Source organism: Phoenix dactylifera, chromosome 5, assembly GCF_051530095.1.
Source record: "Phoenix dactylifera cultivar Ajwa chromosome 5, Ajwa_hap1_PhDact_Kaust_v1.1, whole genome shotgun sequence".
Lineage (NCBI taxonomy): Eukaryota > Viridiplantae > Streptophyta > Magnoliopsida > Arecales > Arecaceae > Phoenix > Phoenix dactylifera.
This window is the reverse complement of record NC_143194.1, coordinates 2,376,866-2,394,419: the sequence shown is the minus strand read 5'-3', so window position 1 is coordinate 2,394,419 and position 17,554 is coordinate 2,376,866. Positions and strand designations below refer to the sequence as shown.

Genomic DNA, 17,554 nt, shown 5'->3' with positions numbered 1-17,554 from the left:
GAAGCATCAGCTTATGTTCTTCCCCCCTCCTACTCCGCTCGCTCCCAATACTTCCGCCTCTCTCCACTCTTCGGCTCCCATCTCAAACCTATCTCGATGGCCCTCTTCCTCCCTCTTCCTCCACCCCTCGCTCTCAAAGGCTCCTCCTTTCTCCCTTCTCTTCTCTTCCCCCCCGTCCTCACCTCAATTGCCGGCGATCGCCGGCGGCGGAGGCCCTTCTCGCCGAGGAGATCCGCTCCGGCGATGATCGCCAACGGTTACGCTGGAGGGCGCGCCTCGATATCCGCCCGGAGGCCCTATAAAAGGATGGACCCGTGCCTCGTCATTCCCCCGCCCGCCGGCCGGAAGCCCCACGCCGTCGTCAAGTTCTTGGGCGGCGCCTTCATCGGGGCCGTTCCGGAGGCCACGTACAGGCACGCTAGTCCCTTACTCCTTTACTAACAAAATTGTTCTTTTGTACTTCTTGCGACCGGATTCGGATGGTTGATATTTAGAGGGGGGAAAACACATTTTTTGCTGTGATTGCAGCCATTTGATGGAGTTGCTTGCGAAGGAAGGGTTTCTTGTGGTGTCGGTACCTTACCATGTGACCTTTGAACATGAGAGAGCAGCCAGGACGGTCTATGAGAGGTTCCATGCTTGCATGGATATGCTCTTAGCCTCTGGGATTCCTGATGCTGGTATAACGCCTTCGGATATTTCATGCCTTCCACTCTACTCTGTGGGTCATAGGTGAGTCTGACAAAGCTTGCTCGCCAGATCAAATTGGGCCATTTCAGATGGATTCATCACGAAAATTTGGTGGTTTAGCTTTCTAATTGTATGATAAAATGATTAAATCTATCTCCTTATAGATTTTGTGTTACGATGAGAGCTTGCTTATTTGCATTGCAGCAATGGCGCTCTGCTTCAGATGCTCATCGGCAGCTATTTCTCAGAGAAGATTCCAAAGGTCTGGTTTTGTGTTTGCTTTAATTTTTATAATTTGAGAGTATTAAACAATGATTTAAAGGTGTAGAGTAAGAAGGAAAGTTACGGCTGAAAATGGAAGGGGATTGTGCAATGCATTCTTTATATTAATTTGAGCTGGGCAATGGCAGAGTGTGACAAAGGCTTTATCTCTTTGTTGTGGAAGGCCAATGCTATTATCTCGTTCAACAACAGGCCAGCTGCAGAGGCTGTTCCATATTTTGAGCAGGTACGTTTCTCTTTCTATATATTTTTACAAAAATTAACTATTCAGTTTCTGTCACGAAGCAGCTTTATTCATCTAATGCTTTCTGTTGGCTTGAGGTTTGCTTCCAAAGCTCAGTTGTCTCTTTGCAGTTTATAAAATAAGACAAGGTGGTAGTCCACCTTATGTCACAAAAACAAGTAGGTTATTTCGAGTACTTCAAAGGACTTATGCACTTCAGGGAAACCTGTCTAATTTATCATGATCTTTTTGTTGTACTATGATTGTTAATGAATTATTCAAAATCAATCAGGTCATTAAGCTCTATGGCGATACCTTGGAAGATGTATCTCTTTCTTGACACAAAAGCAAGTGTTAGTGCATTTATTTGTCCAATTCCTTCTAGAAGATTGTTCAAGGCTTCAAGCCTTTAAGATAACTAGCTTCTAGACTATTTAGAGGATCATAGCATGCATCTAAAATAGTAAATTTGTCATACTCCTAATTAATTGGTCTTAACTCATCGATGTCTGGTGAAATTTATAAATTCTTAGCTTGCATTGGCAAATGCAATTCAACCATGTCAGCAACCATAATCTAGCTGCTTCTGGCCAGGTCAGATTAAGCAAATCCAAGCTTTTGTCAAAGTCCTAGCCCTAAGTGGTTGTTTGATATTTAAGTTAACGATTTGGCTAACATTCTGTTAAATTATAGGTTAAAGTGTTGGATAAAAATAAACTTTAGGGAGATAAGCGTAAGTTTTTCAAACTATTGGATGTAAGTATATTTTATCCCTAATTTCAGAGTTTGTTTTGTAATTTACTCATTACTCAGGGACAATTTTGACTTTTTATATGAGGTAAATGAATTCACTAACGCCGTTAATTTAACTGGGTGTAAGTGTGGGTTTTACAAGCTATTGGGTGTAAGTATAATAAATGTAAACCTCAAGAGAATTTTTGTAATTTACTCTAGAATCATATGAGTAAACATTTGAAAATTTGCCTTTTATTTTTAACGCAATAAACTCCAATAACAAGCTTGCTAAATATACTACTCAAGACCTACTACTAACAAGTAATTTAAAAGCCATTTAGTCAAATGAATTATAGAAAATGGAATAACATATGGTTTAATATCCAAATAGCATAATCAAGTCATATCTTATGACCAGAGGGACTATATTTCATAATATGGAACTAGATCCTTATTTTGCTAACCAATCCTGATCTAATCCTGATCCAAAGATGAGATCCGGATTGTTTAGGGCCACTTTGTTCTGAATCGAAAGATCCGGATCATTAATCATGTGATTTTAACAACTGTCTTTAGCTAACCAGGTCCTATGTTCTTAAACTTCCTTGGACTAGGGTTCCTTTGAATGATACAATAATTTGCACGATGTATCATCTGCAAAGGAATCACATGACATGAATTTGCAGCGATCACTTTAGATATCAAATAATGCACTATATTTCTAGAACATATCAATGTGGGAAGTACTGAGCTTTATCCTTTTTGCAGCATCATTGCATGGATGCATAGAACAATAATAAAACTTTTGGATTTTTTATATCGTAATTAATTTTTGAGCAATTGACTGATGAGAATCTAGGAAAAAAGACAGAAAAATCAATGAACAAGTAGTGCCTCTACAGAACCTATAAAACTAATTCAGTTACAGAATTTCTGACTCTGCCTGTGAACTATAGACCTTCTATTGCTTTGGCACTACCTTTTGACTATTTTACAGGAGTATAGTCATGTATGTATATGTGCATCTGTGGGCACCCTTTATGTTTTTTGTCTTTTCGTTCTTGTAGTGTAATGTATTCTGCATATTGGAGTTCTCATTGCATGAAAAAAGAGAACTATGCAGATTCATGATTGATTGAAGCCATGCAAGCTCAAGTGTAATTTTAGTAAAACATAATTTTGATTTTTCCAAAGAAGCTTTACTTTTTTCTAGGGCATGTCTAATCTGTCCTAAAGTAAGTTCATGCCCTTGCTTTTATTCAAAGCATATTATGGTGAATGAAGTCTCTTGTTCCTTATATCATTTTAGTACATTTTATATTTTATTCCGCCTAAAGTATGTGTTTTTATAAGGTGCTTAAATGTCTGATATTCACCGTATATACCTTCCACACATAATTGTATTTTAGCTAAGATCTGATTTTATGCTTGAGTGTGGCCATGTCACTAGTTCCTCTACACATCTCTTTTTTTAGTAAATCCTATATGCTAAGTATCTTGGAAAGCTCTGGTGCAGTTTGGCCCTATCGTTAGCCAAGTTATGCCTCTAATGGAAGCATCACCTATGTACTCCATGGCTAGGAATGCATCAGGTATTCAATCAGTATCTAAATTTGCTTCTTTTTTGTGTCAATAGTTTGTGATGACATGTCTTATTATCTAGACTTTATCATGCTCTTGGTTGCTATACATCCATGCATGTCTGGAAGATGCCAGTCAGATAGGATGCTGTTATCAATTAAGATGTAAACATGGTATGTTAATTTGGATCATATAGGCCATTGCTAACTCATATTTATTTAAGTTAGATAAGCTATCTATATCTTTTATGCTAAGTAATGATGTATTTCATTTTTGTGGACCTAATAGCTTTTCATCTTCTGATGAAGTGAATAAAGCATAACTTTCTCTTATTTTAATCTAAATTTCCTTTCTACTTGATGAATTCCTGAGCACCACTTTTCAAGGAAGTTGGAAAAACTACTAGGCATAAGGTAAAATATATCAGGAATACTATATGTGTTGTTTCTTTTCTTTATGTGAAAAGTTTGAGAACAAAAGAAGCTATGCAATCTCTTCCATGGCTTGAAAACTTGTTTTCGGTTTCCATTAGGCTTGTTGAGATTTGTTTTTAGCAATTTTGGTAGTTTCTGAATTTTGCTCATAAGAAATAAAAAATCAAAAAGAATGAAAAATAGAAGAAACGTATAAGAAGCCATGAAAAATTATACGCAATATTAAGGTATTTTGTGATTTATAGGTTCTTTACTTGTGTAGTTTCTGTACTTTTAGGCTGAAGTTAATCATTTATTTAAGTAAAATTTATAAAGTATAGCAGTATTTTTATATGGTGAAAATCTACATTATTTACTTCTTGAAATTTAGTTGTTTGCAGATTTATTATATTTATCACTTCTAAAGCTTTTCACTCCCTAATCAATTCAAACATTTTTCTTTGTCATTTTTTAGTAGAATTTACAAATATATTGAATTGGCACACTTCTTTCTCATATTTTTAAGGTTAAGTGACTATTTAATTATATTCATGTAGTTATAAAATGTGGAATTTATGTTATCTAAAAGGATATCTGCTGTATACGATAGTGTATTTTATTTGGTCGTTTGCATTAATTTTTATATATGATTGTATTAAGGGCCTTGTCAGTGGCTTTAACCCATCAGGGTAATGCTTATCATCTATTGCCCTTTTAACTCAAGAATACAAAAGAAAAAGAAAAACAACAAAAAATTTGAAACTATACAGCCAATGTACTTAAAAAAGAACAGAGAAGAAAATAACCCAAATATGTTAGTAAACACTGGAATAAAACTTTCAATAAAGGGCACCCATATCCATTTTCAGCTGATTTTGATTGAAATTGGCCAAAAGCATTGAAATTGGACAGAACTAGTGGAAACTGATTTGTTTTGACCAAAAAAGTCTGGTTCTGTGCAAAATTTAAAACCTTGAGTTCTACGTTTGAGTTAAAACAAGTAGAATGTATGTTCCTATTTCATTATGCTCTGGTTGTGAGTTTCGTCTAGATTTTTCAATATATTGAGAAGCATACTTTATTGTTTGCAAGTATCTATGCAATATGTTCACTGCATATTACTTGAGGCATGCTAAAATATTAGGTTATATGGTACAAATTTTACCAATATATATGAAGAATATGGATAAAAGGATGATTTACTTCTCTACCGAATTACTGCCCAGCAAGTTCTTTAGACAGTCTTCTGGTCTATAGGCTAGGCCAGTGGCCTAGGGTTGCCTGGTTTGATTGACAGCAGGCTATTCTGCAATTTTTTGAGAGAAAAAAGAAATAACTTATGTAAACATGCTGCTCAAATTGGAATAGTCAAGTCTGCTTTTTTTTATAGTTTATATTTAATCCAAGCTAAATATTCGGATGGATCTCACCCTCCGTAACTATCAAAAATAGTAAAGTTTACTCCAATGTTAATAAGATGATCCAACAGTCAACAAGGTCCGCGATTTTGGTAGATTGCTAAACTAAGTTGAGCTTAGCTTGGACGAACTGCTCTTCTCATGAACAACTGGTAGTAATTAATCATTACTTTTGAGGCAGAATTGAACAAACTGCACAACAAACAAGATAATTTGTTGCTTGTGCTTTAGAGATTGCATGCTTTGTATTACATGTGAGCTCTTGTTGCCAATAGTGCTTGTTGGCTATGATTAAATTGCTTTTCCTAACTCTTAAATAAGCTCACTTGATTCCTTACATGCTTTATGGGTTCTGAATAAAAGTTATGTGTCGCATGTACTCCTATGATATTGATCTGACTTCCTAGGAGATGCATGGAAAGCCCTGCTGGATACTGCTGGCACATTGATACAGGATATAGATCAGGAAGCCATGGTATCATTTAGTAAATTTGTTGATCAGTTACCATCAGTCATGAATCAGGTCTGCTGGCAAATTTACAGGCACTATATTGTAGCACTATGGAGTTTCCAAGTTGTGGTCTTCTAATCATTTTATCAACCAATTATTGTACGTATTACCTTCAGGTCACTCAAGGTATATCAGAGTTCAAGCCCACACCCTCTGAAAACCGTGAATTTTTCAAGAAATCATACAGTGTTCCTCATACATTGCTGGTATTTCCACTAACGTACATTTGATTTTTCATTTAGTAGCTTTGTGTTGGTTCCATTGTAAATTTTCTTGGATTTTCTTTTTTTAAGGTGAAGTTCAATATTGATGCCATTGATGAGACTGACCTCCTTGAAGACATATTGAGACCTCGTGTGGAATCTATAGGTGGTACACTAGAAAAAGTTACTTTGTCAGGAAATCATCTCACCCCATGTATACAGGTACGGATGTGTATTCATCATCTCAGATTTCCCATAATTGTAATTTATTCATAATGAGAGCACATCTGTCTTCACTCAAGAAAAAGAAAGAACAATCTGTCAATGCCATCCAACTTCTTGGATGAGCTGAAATAGAGATATCTAATTTCTAATTCATACATATTGATCAAAAGAGTTTCATTTATTTTATGTACAATTGTCGCTTGATATAGAGAAATATTTTGTCTTACCTCCTGTTTTTTGAATTAACTGGAACTTTATATCGATAGCATAATTCTTAGTATGAGCTCACACTTGTTAATTATCATGCAACTGACACATAGCGTTTCAATTCTCTGGCCTTTCAACATGTGGAGGTGTTATTGAACTCACACCCTGTAATTCCTTAAGTTTACCTGGATTTTACTGTTGCACATAGTTGATACTAGTGCCCTCCTAACATCTTACATCCATATTTCGACCTAGTTTTATTAATGTTCAATCATCCCTCCACCAACCAAGATCTTCATCATCCTAATCGAGAAACACTAACTATGTTGGAGAGAATCAAGGTTAAGAAGTACCTGGTGAATTGGAGTTCGGGTTCCTTGATATCAAGGAAAAAAAGTAAGCAACCTTAAAACATTTTCTAGTTAAAAGAGTTGTCATTATTGATAGCTGAAGGACAGGCAAGAAAAATGTTGGTCAAGATTGATGACTACTGGAGATTTGTGTGAATGTTTGTCAAGGAGTTAAGAGTTCTCGAGACTGCAATAGGCTTTCATGGATTCTGCAATCATCTTGACAGTGAACCCTGCAAATTTGGTTGGATTGACATTTAACTTGAATGGTAGATTTGTGGGAAAAAATGTGAGTTGACAACCTAGTCGTGCTAGTGAAGTGAAATATCGAGTATTATGCTTGTGCCAGCATATGCCTGCAACACCACATTGAACTGTGCTGGCACTTCAGCATGTGTTGGCACAGAAAGATATATGACTGGTGCGCTGCATACTGTTCTAGCCGTTTTGAATTTTTCTGTCAAATCATGATGTGTAGTTGAACATGGAAAGAAAGTTTCCATAACAAATCCTGCAACTTTGCTGAGCATGCAAGGATTCTTTTTTTTTTTGCTAAAAGCATGCAAGGATTCTAATTGAACATTCTAATCAATTGTCATCCAGGAGTGGCAGGTATGAATTGAAGGGGAATCAGTCACCACCCTTGATTTGGTTGGTAGAATAACTGTAGAGGGGTCTTCTTGACTGGCATCTGGAGACTGAAGTCTGTAATGACTGATTGTATGGTGATGCATATATGCAGTTCGGCAGATCATGCCGTATCTTTTACTCAGCTGACTGTGGACCTGTAATTTCCTAGAGAGTTAATAGAGCTAATAGAGCTTGTCAGGGCTGATAGGGGTCGGTGCATTTATAAATGCTGATATAGAGTCTATACCCCTTTTTCCTATGAAAAGAAAAAAATGTAAAATCAAAAAAATATATAAAATCAAAACTAGGGAGCAGCAATAGGAGCTGCTAACCCACTAACCTGACCTGATACCGGCCCAAAATATGGAGTTTAGGCTGAAAAATAGGTCCAATAACTATTGGGCTGAAGTTGGGTCTCAAAGTCAAAATGGAATCCTTATTGTGTCAGATTTGAGTGTAGATTGAGTCATACACGAAACTCAACTTGATCACATATAATACATGTGGGTCTTTTTTGCTTTGCTAAAAATACATGTGGGTCTTTCATAAATAATCTTTTAACTGTTTCTCTTTCATTTGCTTCTCTGACAATGCAGAAACAATTCTCATCCCCCTTTTCCTTTCTAGGGCGTCTCAAGATTCATCCTTTTTATTGTCAAGCCAACAACAAGAACACCAATGAATGTTGGTGTGATTCTTTTTCTCATCAACAATTAGAGATGATTCTCTTTTCTTCCTCACCCATCCTCCTACCCTTTACTTTGCCCTTCACCTCACTCACAGTGAAGATAGAGCTCAAATTAGCCCAACACATATCTGATAACAATCAGAAACCCGACTATTTCTTGATTATTTTCAAGTTTGTTAGCGGATATGGTTGAGGGTGAGCCTTGGTGCAACGTTAGGGTTGCTTCATTGTGACCTGGGTGTCACAGTTCGAAATACAGTAATGGCCTCTCTACAGGCAGAGGGTAAGGCTGTATAACTTTGATCCTTCCCTACAGTGGTGGAAGCCTCATGCACTGGGGTACTTTTTTTAACTAGTGGATATGGTTGTAGGGTATAAATTCGGTGTGGATCTGGATTTGATATATATAGTCAGGTTTAAACCAAACCTGATACAAAGTTGATCCATTGACATCCCTAAATAATTTAGGCGCCCAAATAGTTGTTGTTAGTCTTTCATTTTTATGTTGAATGGTGTAATTAGGCATAACATAATTGAAAAAATACATGAAGAAAATAAAAGTGCCATATATAGCAGTCAATCTAGCCATCATCCTCATGTAGGCATGCATGTCATAAAGGTTTGGCAGTGATGAAATACGTGTGAAGTCAACCTGTGTGATCGTGAAAAGCATATTGGCATAACAAGATTTTTGTCGACCTCCAATTGTTAGGTTATGTCACTTAAAAGAAATAGATATAAGGCAGCGAGATCAGTGGTATTGGCATGATGGACAGATTGATGCTCCAGTCATCTTTCATTGTCATTAGTTTGGTCATGTCACCAATCTGATAGAATGAGGCTGCTTGTCAAGATCTAGATGTGTCCAGACTAGTGTCTCTGTTCTTCCCATGCTTTTCCATAAATTATTGACAAATACTCTGAGCAAATGCAAGAGAGACTTAGCTTCTGATAGGAATGGATTAATGCTTCTTCACGCATATATCATCGAACATCAATTGTCATGTCATGTTCAATACTTTGATGACACTGAAAAATCTACTTAACTATCAATGTCGCCAGGCCTTTTTCATTTCTTTGGTTCTCATTTGCAGGGCTTATAGTTAAAGATTCATCGACGAACTTCTAGCAATAGTATCCTGGCATTTGAATACCTAGGAATGGTCCTTCTTAAATTATTTCTAACTATTTCCTGCTTGCTGCTTTTTCTGAAATGGTAAATACAACCGAGTTGCCACCAATTTCCTGCAATGTTATCAGTGAGATGCATAAACATCAAACAAAGTGACATCTGTATCACCTCATTGCCTTATGAACTTCTATCAATCCATTTCTACTATGATCATATACTGGATTTTGAGTATTTGCTAAAGGACTAGTTAGAATTACCATGACAGACATTCACTTTCTGACCAATTTTCCCTTCTTTCCCTTCCAGGACCTCAAATGGCAAGTGGGATATCAGTACACTCCAGCAGATGCTCTAGCCCAGAGCTTAAAATCCTTATCCCTCAATGACACCAGAGTACTTGCCAGAACCGTTGCGGATTGGCTCAAGCGCCTCAATCCGGAGGGAGAAGACAGATGAATCTTCATCACATTCAAATTTTAATACAGAAAACTCACAAGTTTGTGTGCATAAAGAGAAATAAAAGTAGAGCAGTTTTAAAAGAATCATGCACTTGTGATGAGAGGTATGCTTGTCCACGCACTCGGAACCACATAACTGGTATTAATAATTTGTTTCTTGCTTGAAAACTAATTCAAGTACTATGATAGCTGACACCTGTACTTTCGACATTCTTGTCATACTACAATTGCTAATAACACAGGAAAAAAGTCCAGTTATGAAATCTACCGTTGTCTGTCGTGTCAGTTAACGTAATCGTTGGATACTTTATTAGATTCTTATGTTTTTGCTTGGTGAAACGCAATTCCATATTTTGCCTCAAAACTTCTATACTCTCTCTCTCTCTCTCTCTCTCTCTCTCTCTCCACTCTTCTCATTCCTCTTCTTATCCTGTATTTTAGGCTCCAAGCACAAGGAATTAGCATTGTGTTACTTCTAGCAATTTCATTCAAGCTTTCCCCACTTCATGGACTTTCCCATGCGGAAATGTAATTTGGCCGAGAGAATGAGACAGAGATATATTATATACAATATCAGAACTAAACTTCATTCACTCAATCTACGAGAGTCTTTTACTTTCTACTGGGAAAACAGGAAGACACTACAACTAGTTTTCTTATGAAACTAATTCGATCAGGATCTGGAACTAATCCAGAATTCCTTAAAAAAACACCTTCAAATATATCCTTCAAGCTACGGCCACCTCCACAGTCTTGGTCTTGGGCTCCGGCGGGGGGAGCTTCTCAACGACGACGGTGAGCACTCCATTCTCGCACTTGGCAGTGATGGAGGCAGTATTGGCGTCGTCTGGCAGGTGGAACTTCCTCAGGAACTTGGGGTAGGCCCTCCTCTCCAGGCGCAGGTACTTGCACCCTTCCTCCTCTCCTTCCTCTCTCTTTCTCTTCCCGTTGCTCTTTATCACCAGTATCCTGTCATCCTCCTCCAGTGCCACCTATACCCACAAATTAATATAATTTATATTCTCTCAGTTTATAACCAAACTATCCCCTTTGGATTTGCTTTATCTGGTACTGAAAAGAATGCGAGCTTCTCGCGACATACGTACCTGCATGTCGGTCTTGGAGAGGCCGGGGACGTCGAGGAAGAAGGTGTACTCCTTGGGTGTCTCCAGAATGTCCACGGGGACCCTACCGAAGCCCCTCTCCTCGCCGGCTTCGCGGCCCTGGGCTCCGCCGTGGCCGGCCTGCGGCCGAGGCGACGGGGAGACGAGCTTCTCCAGCGTCTCCGGCAAGTGGAGCAGCTGGTTCAACGCCGTGTCGAACAGCGCCGAATCCGCCACCGGACTCATCTTCCTCTTTCGCGATCGATGAATAAGAACAGTAGGAAGTCGACTTCGATTCAATTCTATGGAGTGTCTCTTCCGATTAACGGAAGCGGTGGAAGCCGGAGGGAAGTTAATAAAAAGGCGGAGGGGAAGGTTCCAAAGGGATCGATAAGAAAGGGGAAGAGGGGAGAGATGGTGTCGCGCTGTCCCCTTAAATGAACGATCCAGAACAATCCTGATCCCTCATGATTCGACTCAGCCTCCGGTCGTCTTACCTCCCTCTACCCCCACACTTGACGCGTACTCGAATAGAAACTTTCTTTTTCCTTTTCTTTTTTAAATTTATATATATTGTTATTTAATAATATCCAATTTAATGGCCGTACGGGGTCGCTCTTTACTCTGGCCTGACCTAAGTTTGACTTCGTTGATCTGTATTTGATCCACGGATGTATATTTGGCCGGTGGTTGAGCTTCAAAGCTCCTTCGGTTGGTGATTTTTTTTCTATTAAAAAAAAAACCCTGATATTTAGACATATAATGTCTGAAAAAAATAGTTGACTATAAAAAAAATTTAGTATACTCTAGAATAATTCATATTTGGTTGAATATTTATTTTTTAAAAAAATTATCTAAAATATTTATTATATTTTTTTATAAAGAAAAAGATTTTTTGATTTTATTTAAAAGCTTAATGATATTTTTTTTTTTAAAAAAATAATTCTAATTTACAACTGGTAGGAATTGAACTTTTTTTATATCTTATAGATGCAATAGGCCGTTGGTTGGAGCCTCTGTGGAGAAGTGGAGAAACAGGGAGAGACAAGGACGTGGCAAAGGGAGTGGCTTAGCGATCAATGAAGCAGTGGAGCACCATGGAGGTGGCAATGACAAGATAAGAAGAGATGGAGAAGGAAGGGCATAGGTTGAAAGAGACGGAAAGTAAAGGATTGAAAAGGTCGGTGTCGAGGTCAGTCAAAGACTTTGAGAGGAGCGTTCATTGAGAGGATGATTTAAGAGACGAGAGCTTGAGAGGAGGGAAGATGGAGACGGAGGTGAGCCACCCAAGGTTGCTGAGTGTGCTTTTAAATCTCTCATCTAAATTCTAAAGCATGAGCTACTGGATCAATATCCAATTCTATTGCTCTTTTTCTTTTTTGTGGCTAAAACAGGTATTTTTTACATTACGGCTACGAATACACCCAATAAAGTTAGAAAACAAAAGATCGTAGAGTGCACAAGGCAACTCATCCTCCTCGACCCACATGGTACTTCCAAAATAGCTGGCCACATAGGCATCCATCCAATCTCCAGCCCCGTTAGCCTCTCTAAATACATGCTTGGCCTATAAGACTCCTCCATCCTTTACCATAACCCAGATATCTCGTAATAAGAGGCGATCCAAATTAACACCCTTCGAACCCCCTGGATCTAACTGATCACCGTGGCCGAGTCACCTTCCAAGATGATTGAGCTAGCCTCTGGCACTTGCTGAGCATGTCGAAAGCCCGCCTGACAGCCCTCAGCTTCACACCGGAGACCAAAATATCAAATAACTGACAGCCGCCCGCTGCCACTACTCTGGAGTTCGGGTCCCTGATGACAAAACTCACACCTTTTCTCGTGCCTCCATCCAAAACAGATCCATCAAAGTTGACCTTAAGGAAGCTTGGGAGTGGGGCTCCCAGGTGAAGAATACCATATGTGGTGCTGCATGAGCAGAATGGGAACCCTAGATATCTCAAGCTGTTAAAGGCCCGTCTGAAAAGGTAGCACGATTGATCTCTGTCGCCTGCATCTGGGCGCGCTCCACCACGAACCTTAGTAACATGCTATGCTCGCTAAAGGTTCGAGCGTTTCTTGCCAATCAAATCTGGTATGCTGTGGAAGTCGCTCTAACAGCCTTCCAGCGCGTTCGTGGGCTGCTCGACCACCGACGAATGGCCTTTAAGAGCTGATCCTTCTGACTCCAAGCATCCCATAAAGTCCCCATAAACCGCCAAGTCCCCCTCGCCTACGCGCACTGGAATAGCGCATGGTCCACTGTCTCGTCGACATTGCACATCCCACACTCTGGGAAAATCCTCAAGCCATGTCTACTGAGTACCGATTTTGTCGGAAGGTGTTCTTAGACCACCTTCCATAAAAATAGTGCAACCCTTGGGTGAAATCCGAATTGCCAGATCTATGCACACTCTGACCTCGGCTCGTGCTCCCGCCAGAGGACTCGGGAGAGATCCCCCACCCTGATGCTGGTCCTGCACAAAGAGCTCTAGACTCGGATATCCGATCCTGCACACTCCAGGACCGAGAGAGACCAGACCCGCTCTGCAAGATACACCCCAAACAACTGACACGGCCTGGCATCATCCCACTCCGCCCCTCTAGGGCCGAGGAGGTCACATACCCATAGTCCCTTCGCTGCCTTGACATTAATCATAGTCGGCCAACGCCTCAAGGGAAGGGCATCCACCCATGGATCACTTGCCATATCAATACTCCGCCCATCATCTATTAGCCATCTAGTGTTTGCTGAAGAAATTGGCAGATACCGCCCAATCTCACGCCACATGAAAGAACATCAGCGCCCACTCCCAGCCACCCCCTCAGAGCGCACTCAGCCATATCTAGCTACCATAACCTGACTCCAGAACCCCTATGGCTCCAGCATAAATCATACCACATGTCGAGCAATAAGTGCCTCACGCCTCTCTTGGAGAGACAGCACCCCAAGATCGCCCTTACTAAAAGGCAGACAGACACTCTCCCAAGCCACCAAGTGCACCCCGTGGCCTCCTCTATGCGACCCCCACAAGAAGCTCCGAAGTAGTCGCTTGATCCTCATCAGTACTGTCTTCGGCACCACCGTGTTGGCCATGACATAGACGGGCATGGAGCCTAACGCTGATTTAACCAGCGTCATTCTGCCTATCATAGAGAGAAACGACGCCCTCCAGACCTTCAGCCTGCTCTGGACCCACTGCACCTGACCGGAGCACCCGGCCACCGACAACCTCCTGCCTGTGATGGGTACATCTAGGTAGCTCCAGGTCTCCTCCTGCTCTGGCATCTCCAGTATCCTCCGGATCTTCCATTTGACCTTGCGCTTCGTGCTTGGACTGAAGGAGATGGTTGACTTCTGGATGTTCACTCTTTGCCCCGATGCTGTGCAGTAATCCGCCAGCACTCCCTTGAGGATTTGTGCATCCATTGCCCTCGCCTTGGCCAAAAGAAAACAATCATTAACAAAAAATAAATGAGAAATAGGTCGGGCCCCTAGGGTTGGAATGTAAGCCTCCAGCGCCCGATTCGCACATGCGGCCCACAATGCACGAGATAGAATATCGAAATAAATAATAAACAAGTACAAAGATAATGGACATCCTTGTCGAAGCTTCATGGTGGACCAAAAGAAGGATGACGGCGTGTCGTTAACTAGGATAGAAAAGCTCGGCCCTCGAAGGCACCCCAACACCCAATTTATTCAAATCCTGTGGAGCCAAAGCTCTCCGGTGCTCGCCTCTTTTCCATAATTCTAGACGTGCGCATGCAAATCACCAAATGTACTGAAGAGTCCTCGCTTTGTATCTGTGCCACGTTTCTTAAAAAATCCTCCTTCCATCTGTTCATCCATTCCAGTCGGTAACTAATGACCACTTGGCTCATCTTCCTCCGTGACAGCAATATTTCTTCGCGCTCCTCCCCAATCTCTCCATGCGTCCCCTTCCTCCGTATCTTTCTTCGTGACTCTAAAACCGCGAGTTTAAGAGCGAGACAAGCCAAAACCCGGATTAGCTTGCTCAAGATTAACTTAAATTAGCTTAAAATACTAATATATAGATAATTTGTGCATTATATATCATTTTATTATCGATGTAGATGTGTAGTTGTATGACTATTTTTATTATAAATTAATATCTATTGTATAAGTTAATATTGAAATATGAATATATAGAAAACAGAATTGGAATGCCCCATCATTCTGCCTTCCCTGCGGCCTCGAGGAAGAAACCGTACGTAGATCATCTCTTCATAGCATGCAACTACACAATCCATTTGGTAGAAGGTCACCCAAAAGTTATATATCTTCCCCTCCTCTTCCCAGTTTCATAGAAGAATTGTGAACTGACTTGAGAAAGCACACACGCAGACACCAGACAGCGGCTTAAGACTGGCCAGGGGACTGTCTTCTCTCCACTATATGCATGCTGGTGCTTATGGAAGGAGAGGAACAACCGGGCTTTTAAAATCGAGGCTAACTCCTCCATGAAAGTGCTACGCCTGTGTAACTTCCTTCCGGAAAACTGGACTTCATGCCGCATCGGGAAATCTATACCAATCATCGTTCTCAAAAATGATGAAGATGATCAACACAGGAAGCTTAAATCTGAGATAGAGTGCATGCACTAAGAATGCTGCTGTTCTCCCATGTCAACCTTCCCCCATGAAACATCTATTTCCGTGGTCCGGCTTCACCATGAATACCCAGACCCTAAGATTTGTATTTCGTGCAGTGCGGCAGCCCTATATATAGGGCCGTCAACGGGCCTAGCTGCTCGGGCTCGGCTCGATAAAAGCCCGACTCAAGCTCGGCTCGTTAATCAAACGACCCCGAGCCCGAGCCCAAAATGAGGCCCGTTTAAATTCGAGCCCGAGCTCGAGTAGGGCTCAGTCCAATTGACAATTTAATTGGGTCCTAATTAAACTTGAATTCTACCCAATTAAATTTTATTTGGCTTAATCAATTTAAAATCCCAATCTGATTGAACCCAGTTGGATTTAGATCAGACCCAACCCGAGCTAACCCAAATTCATTTAATTTCTTTACATTGGATTAGATTGGTTCGGGTTCGGACTTAACCCGTTAACCCGAACCCAACCCGTTAACCCATTCCCTCTTCCTCCTCTTTCTTTTTATTTTCTTCTCCTTTCTTCTCCGGTTCTCCCTTTCTCCCCCTTTCTTTTCCTCTCTTTGGCTCTTTGCCGACTCCTCCACCGGGCGATAGAGGAGGGGAGGAGAAGCCCTTCTCCACCGGCAAATTAGGGGAGGGGTGGAGGCCGGCCGGCGGCGCCTCCCTTTTTTTCTTTCTTTCTTTCTTTCCTTCTTTCTTCTCTTCTTTTTCTTTTCTTTCTTTCTTTCTTCATTTCTTTCTTTCCTTCGTTCTTCTCTCCGACGAGGCGACGACAAACCGGGAATGGAGATGGGGATGGGGATGGGGATGGGGCGGGCTCGTGCTCGGGCTCAGGCTCGAGCAAACGAGCTTTACGAGCTCAATTCTGAGCCGGGCTGTGCTAAGCGAGCCCAAGCTCGAGCCCAATATAGGGCTCGGTACCGAGCCCGAGCTCAAGCCCGAACCTAGAATTTCATGAAACGAGTCGAGCTGAGCTCGCGGAGACTCAGGCTCGGCTTGGCTCGGCTCTTTAACAGCCCTATCTATATATATGGACCCAGTCAAAATATGGTTTTGGGCTTCGGCTTGATTTTGGCTCATGCATGAGGGTGGCCCAGCCAAAGCCATCTCATCGCCATCTTGCATGCATGGAACGATTTAGATATATTTGAAGGCAACCCATGGGTAGATTAAAGAGAAGAAAGTGTTGTCTACATAATGTATAAATTAGGCTCCATTTGACAGAGCTTTTGGTGGACCACAAAACACTTTCCGATTCTCCAAAAATATTTTTGGATGAAATAGAGGTATTTGATAAAAAAATTGAAAAGTTATTTTAGCTTTGCCTTGGGAGAAGCTCCATTTTGGAGCTTCTTCGGAAAAACACTTTTAGCATGCATCGGAAAGCTGTTTTGATTTATATTTTTTTCTTTTTGGACCAAAATACCAATGATAAACTATTATAATTACAGCAATAATATTAATATATAATGATAATAATTATAATATCATATATATATATATTATTGTATTATACTATAAATGTAATATTATACTACATTATATCATAACACATTGATATATTATGTTATATAATATCAAATTATATTATATTATTATGCTATAGTATACAGTATTATATTACTATATTATAATAATATTATATTCTATTACAGTAATATTATACTATATTATATATTTATGTAATAATACATATTATATTTTATTATGCTCTATTATATAATACTATGCAATATCCTTTATGGTCATTTTGTCATACCAAAAGTAATTTCTTAGTTTGTTTACCAAACATATTAAAATCTTACTGTACTTTAGAAATATAGGTACCAAACAACAAATAATTTTTCATAAAAACTCTACTTCAAAAAGCTCTACTTTTGAAATCTCTAGTGTCAATAACTCTACCAAACGGAGCCTTAATAGTTATTATGAGGCATTGAAAAGCCAAATATAGTAGATACTTGATGCATTTTCGTGCTTGTTCATTGCCAATAAAATGCATATGTTCATGTGTAGTTATACATGGTAAATAGGTAAGGTCTAGTTCAGATTGTATCCATTGCATTTAGTT

At 40.0% G+C, this 17,554-nt stretch overlaps 2 protein-coding genes across 3 annotated transcripts; one reads left to right on the top strand and one right to left on the bottom strand.

The window, feature by feature from the left end:
• Positions 1-10,009, top strand: LOC103716958 (initiation factor 4F subunit (DUF1350)). 2 transcript variants are annotated; one of them, XM_008805177.5, is made up of 9 exons: positions 1-413; positions 529-732; positions 895-952; positions 1,136-1,198; positions 3,447-3,522; positions 5,750-5,865; positions 5,970-6,059; positions 6,147-6,278; positions 9,595-10,009. In XM_008805177.5, exons 1-9 carry the CDS (start codon positions 97-99, stop codon positions 9,742-9,744), a joined length of 1,206 nt encoding a protein of 401 aa, XP_008803399.3. In that variant the 5' UTR covers positions 1-96; the 3' UTR covers positions 9,745-10,009. The 2 variants fall into 2 exon arrangements, with proteins under 2 accessions (XP_008803399.3, XP_089786723.1); XM_089930597.1 differs by having other exon boundaries at positions 3-413; positions 855-952; positions 1,101-1,198.
• A 296-nt stretch (positions 10,010-10,305) lies between these two features.
• LOC103716960 (HSP20-like chaperones superfamily protein) lies at positions 10,306-11,310 on the bottom strand. Its single transcript, XM_008805179.5, has 2 exons — positions 10,853-11,310; positions 10,306-10,738 (listed from the first exon to the last, which is right to left on the bottom strand). The coding sequence occupies exons 1-2, from the start codon at positions 11,093-11,095 to the stop codon at positions 10,475-10,477; spliced, it is 507 nt and encodes a 168-aa protein (XP_008803401.3). The 5' UTR covers positions 11,096-11,310; the 3' UTR covers positions 10,306-10,474.
• Between the last annotated feature and the right edge of the window lie 6,244 nt (positions 11,311-17,554).

What these genes read in the sequence shown, in the direction of transcription:
- LOC103716958 (XM_089930597.1), top strand. Translation starts at nt 97, where the DNA reads ATGGCCCTCTTCCTCCCTCTTCCTCCACCCCTCGCTCTCAAAGGCTCC. An exon ending in CATGGCTAGGAATGCATCAG is followed by an intron (nt 3,523 to 5,749) that starts GTATTCAATCAG and finishes CTGACTTCCTAG; the next exon opens with GAGATGCATGGAAAGCCCTG. An exon ending in TACCATCAGTCATGAATCAG is followed by an intron (nt 5,866 to 5,969) that starts GTCTGCTGGCAA and finishes TATTACCTTCAG; the next exon opens with GTCACTCAAGGTATATCAGA.
- LOC103716960 (XM_008805179.5), bottom strand. Translation starts at nt 11,095, where the DNA reads ATGAGTCCGGTGGCGGATTCGGCGCTGTTCGACACGGCGTTGAACCAG. An exon ending in TCTCCAAGACCGACATGCAG is followed by an intron (nt 10,739 to 10,852) that starts GTACGTATGTCG and finishes TTGTGGGTATAG; the next exon opens with GTGGCACTGGAGGAGGATGA.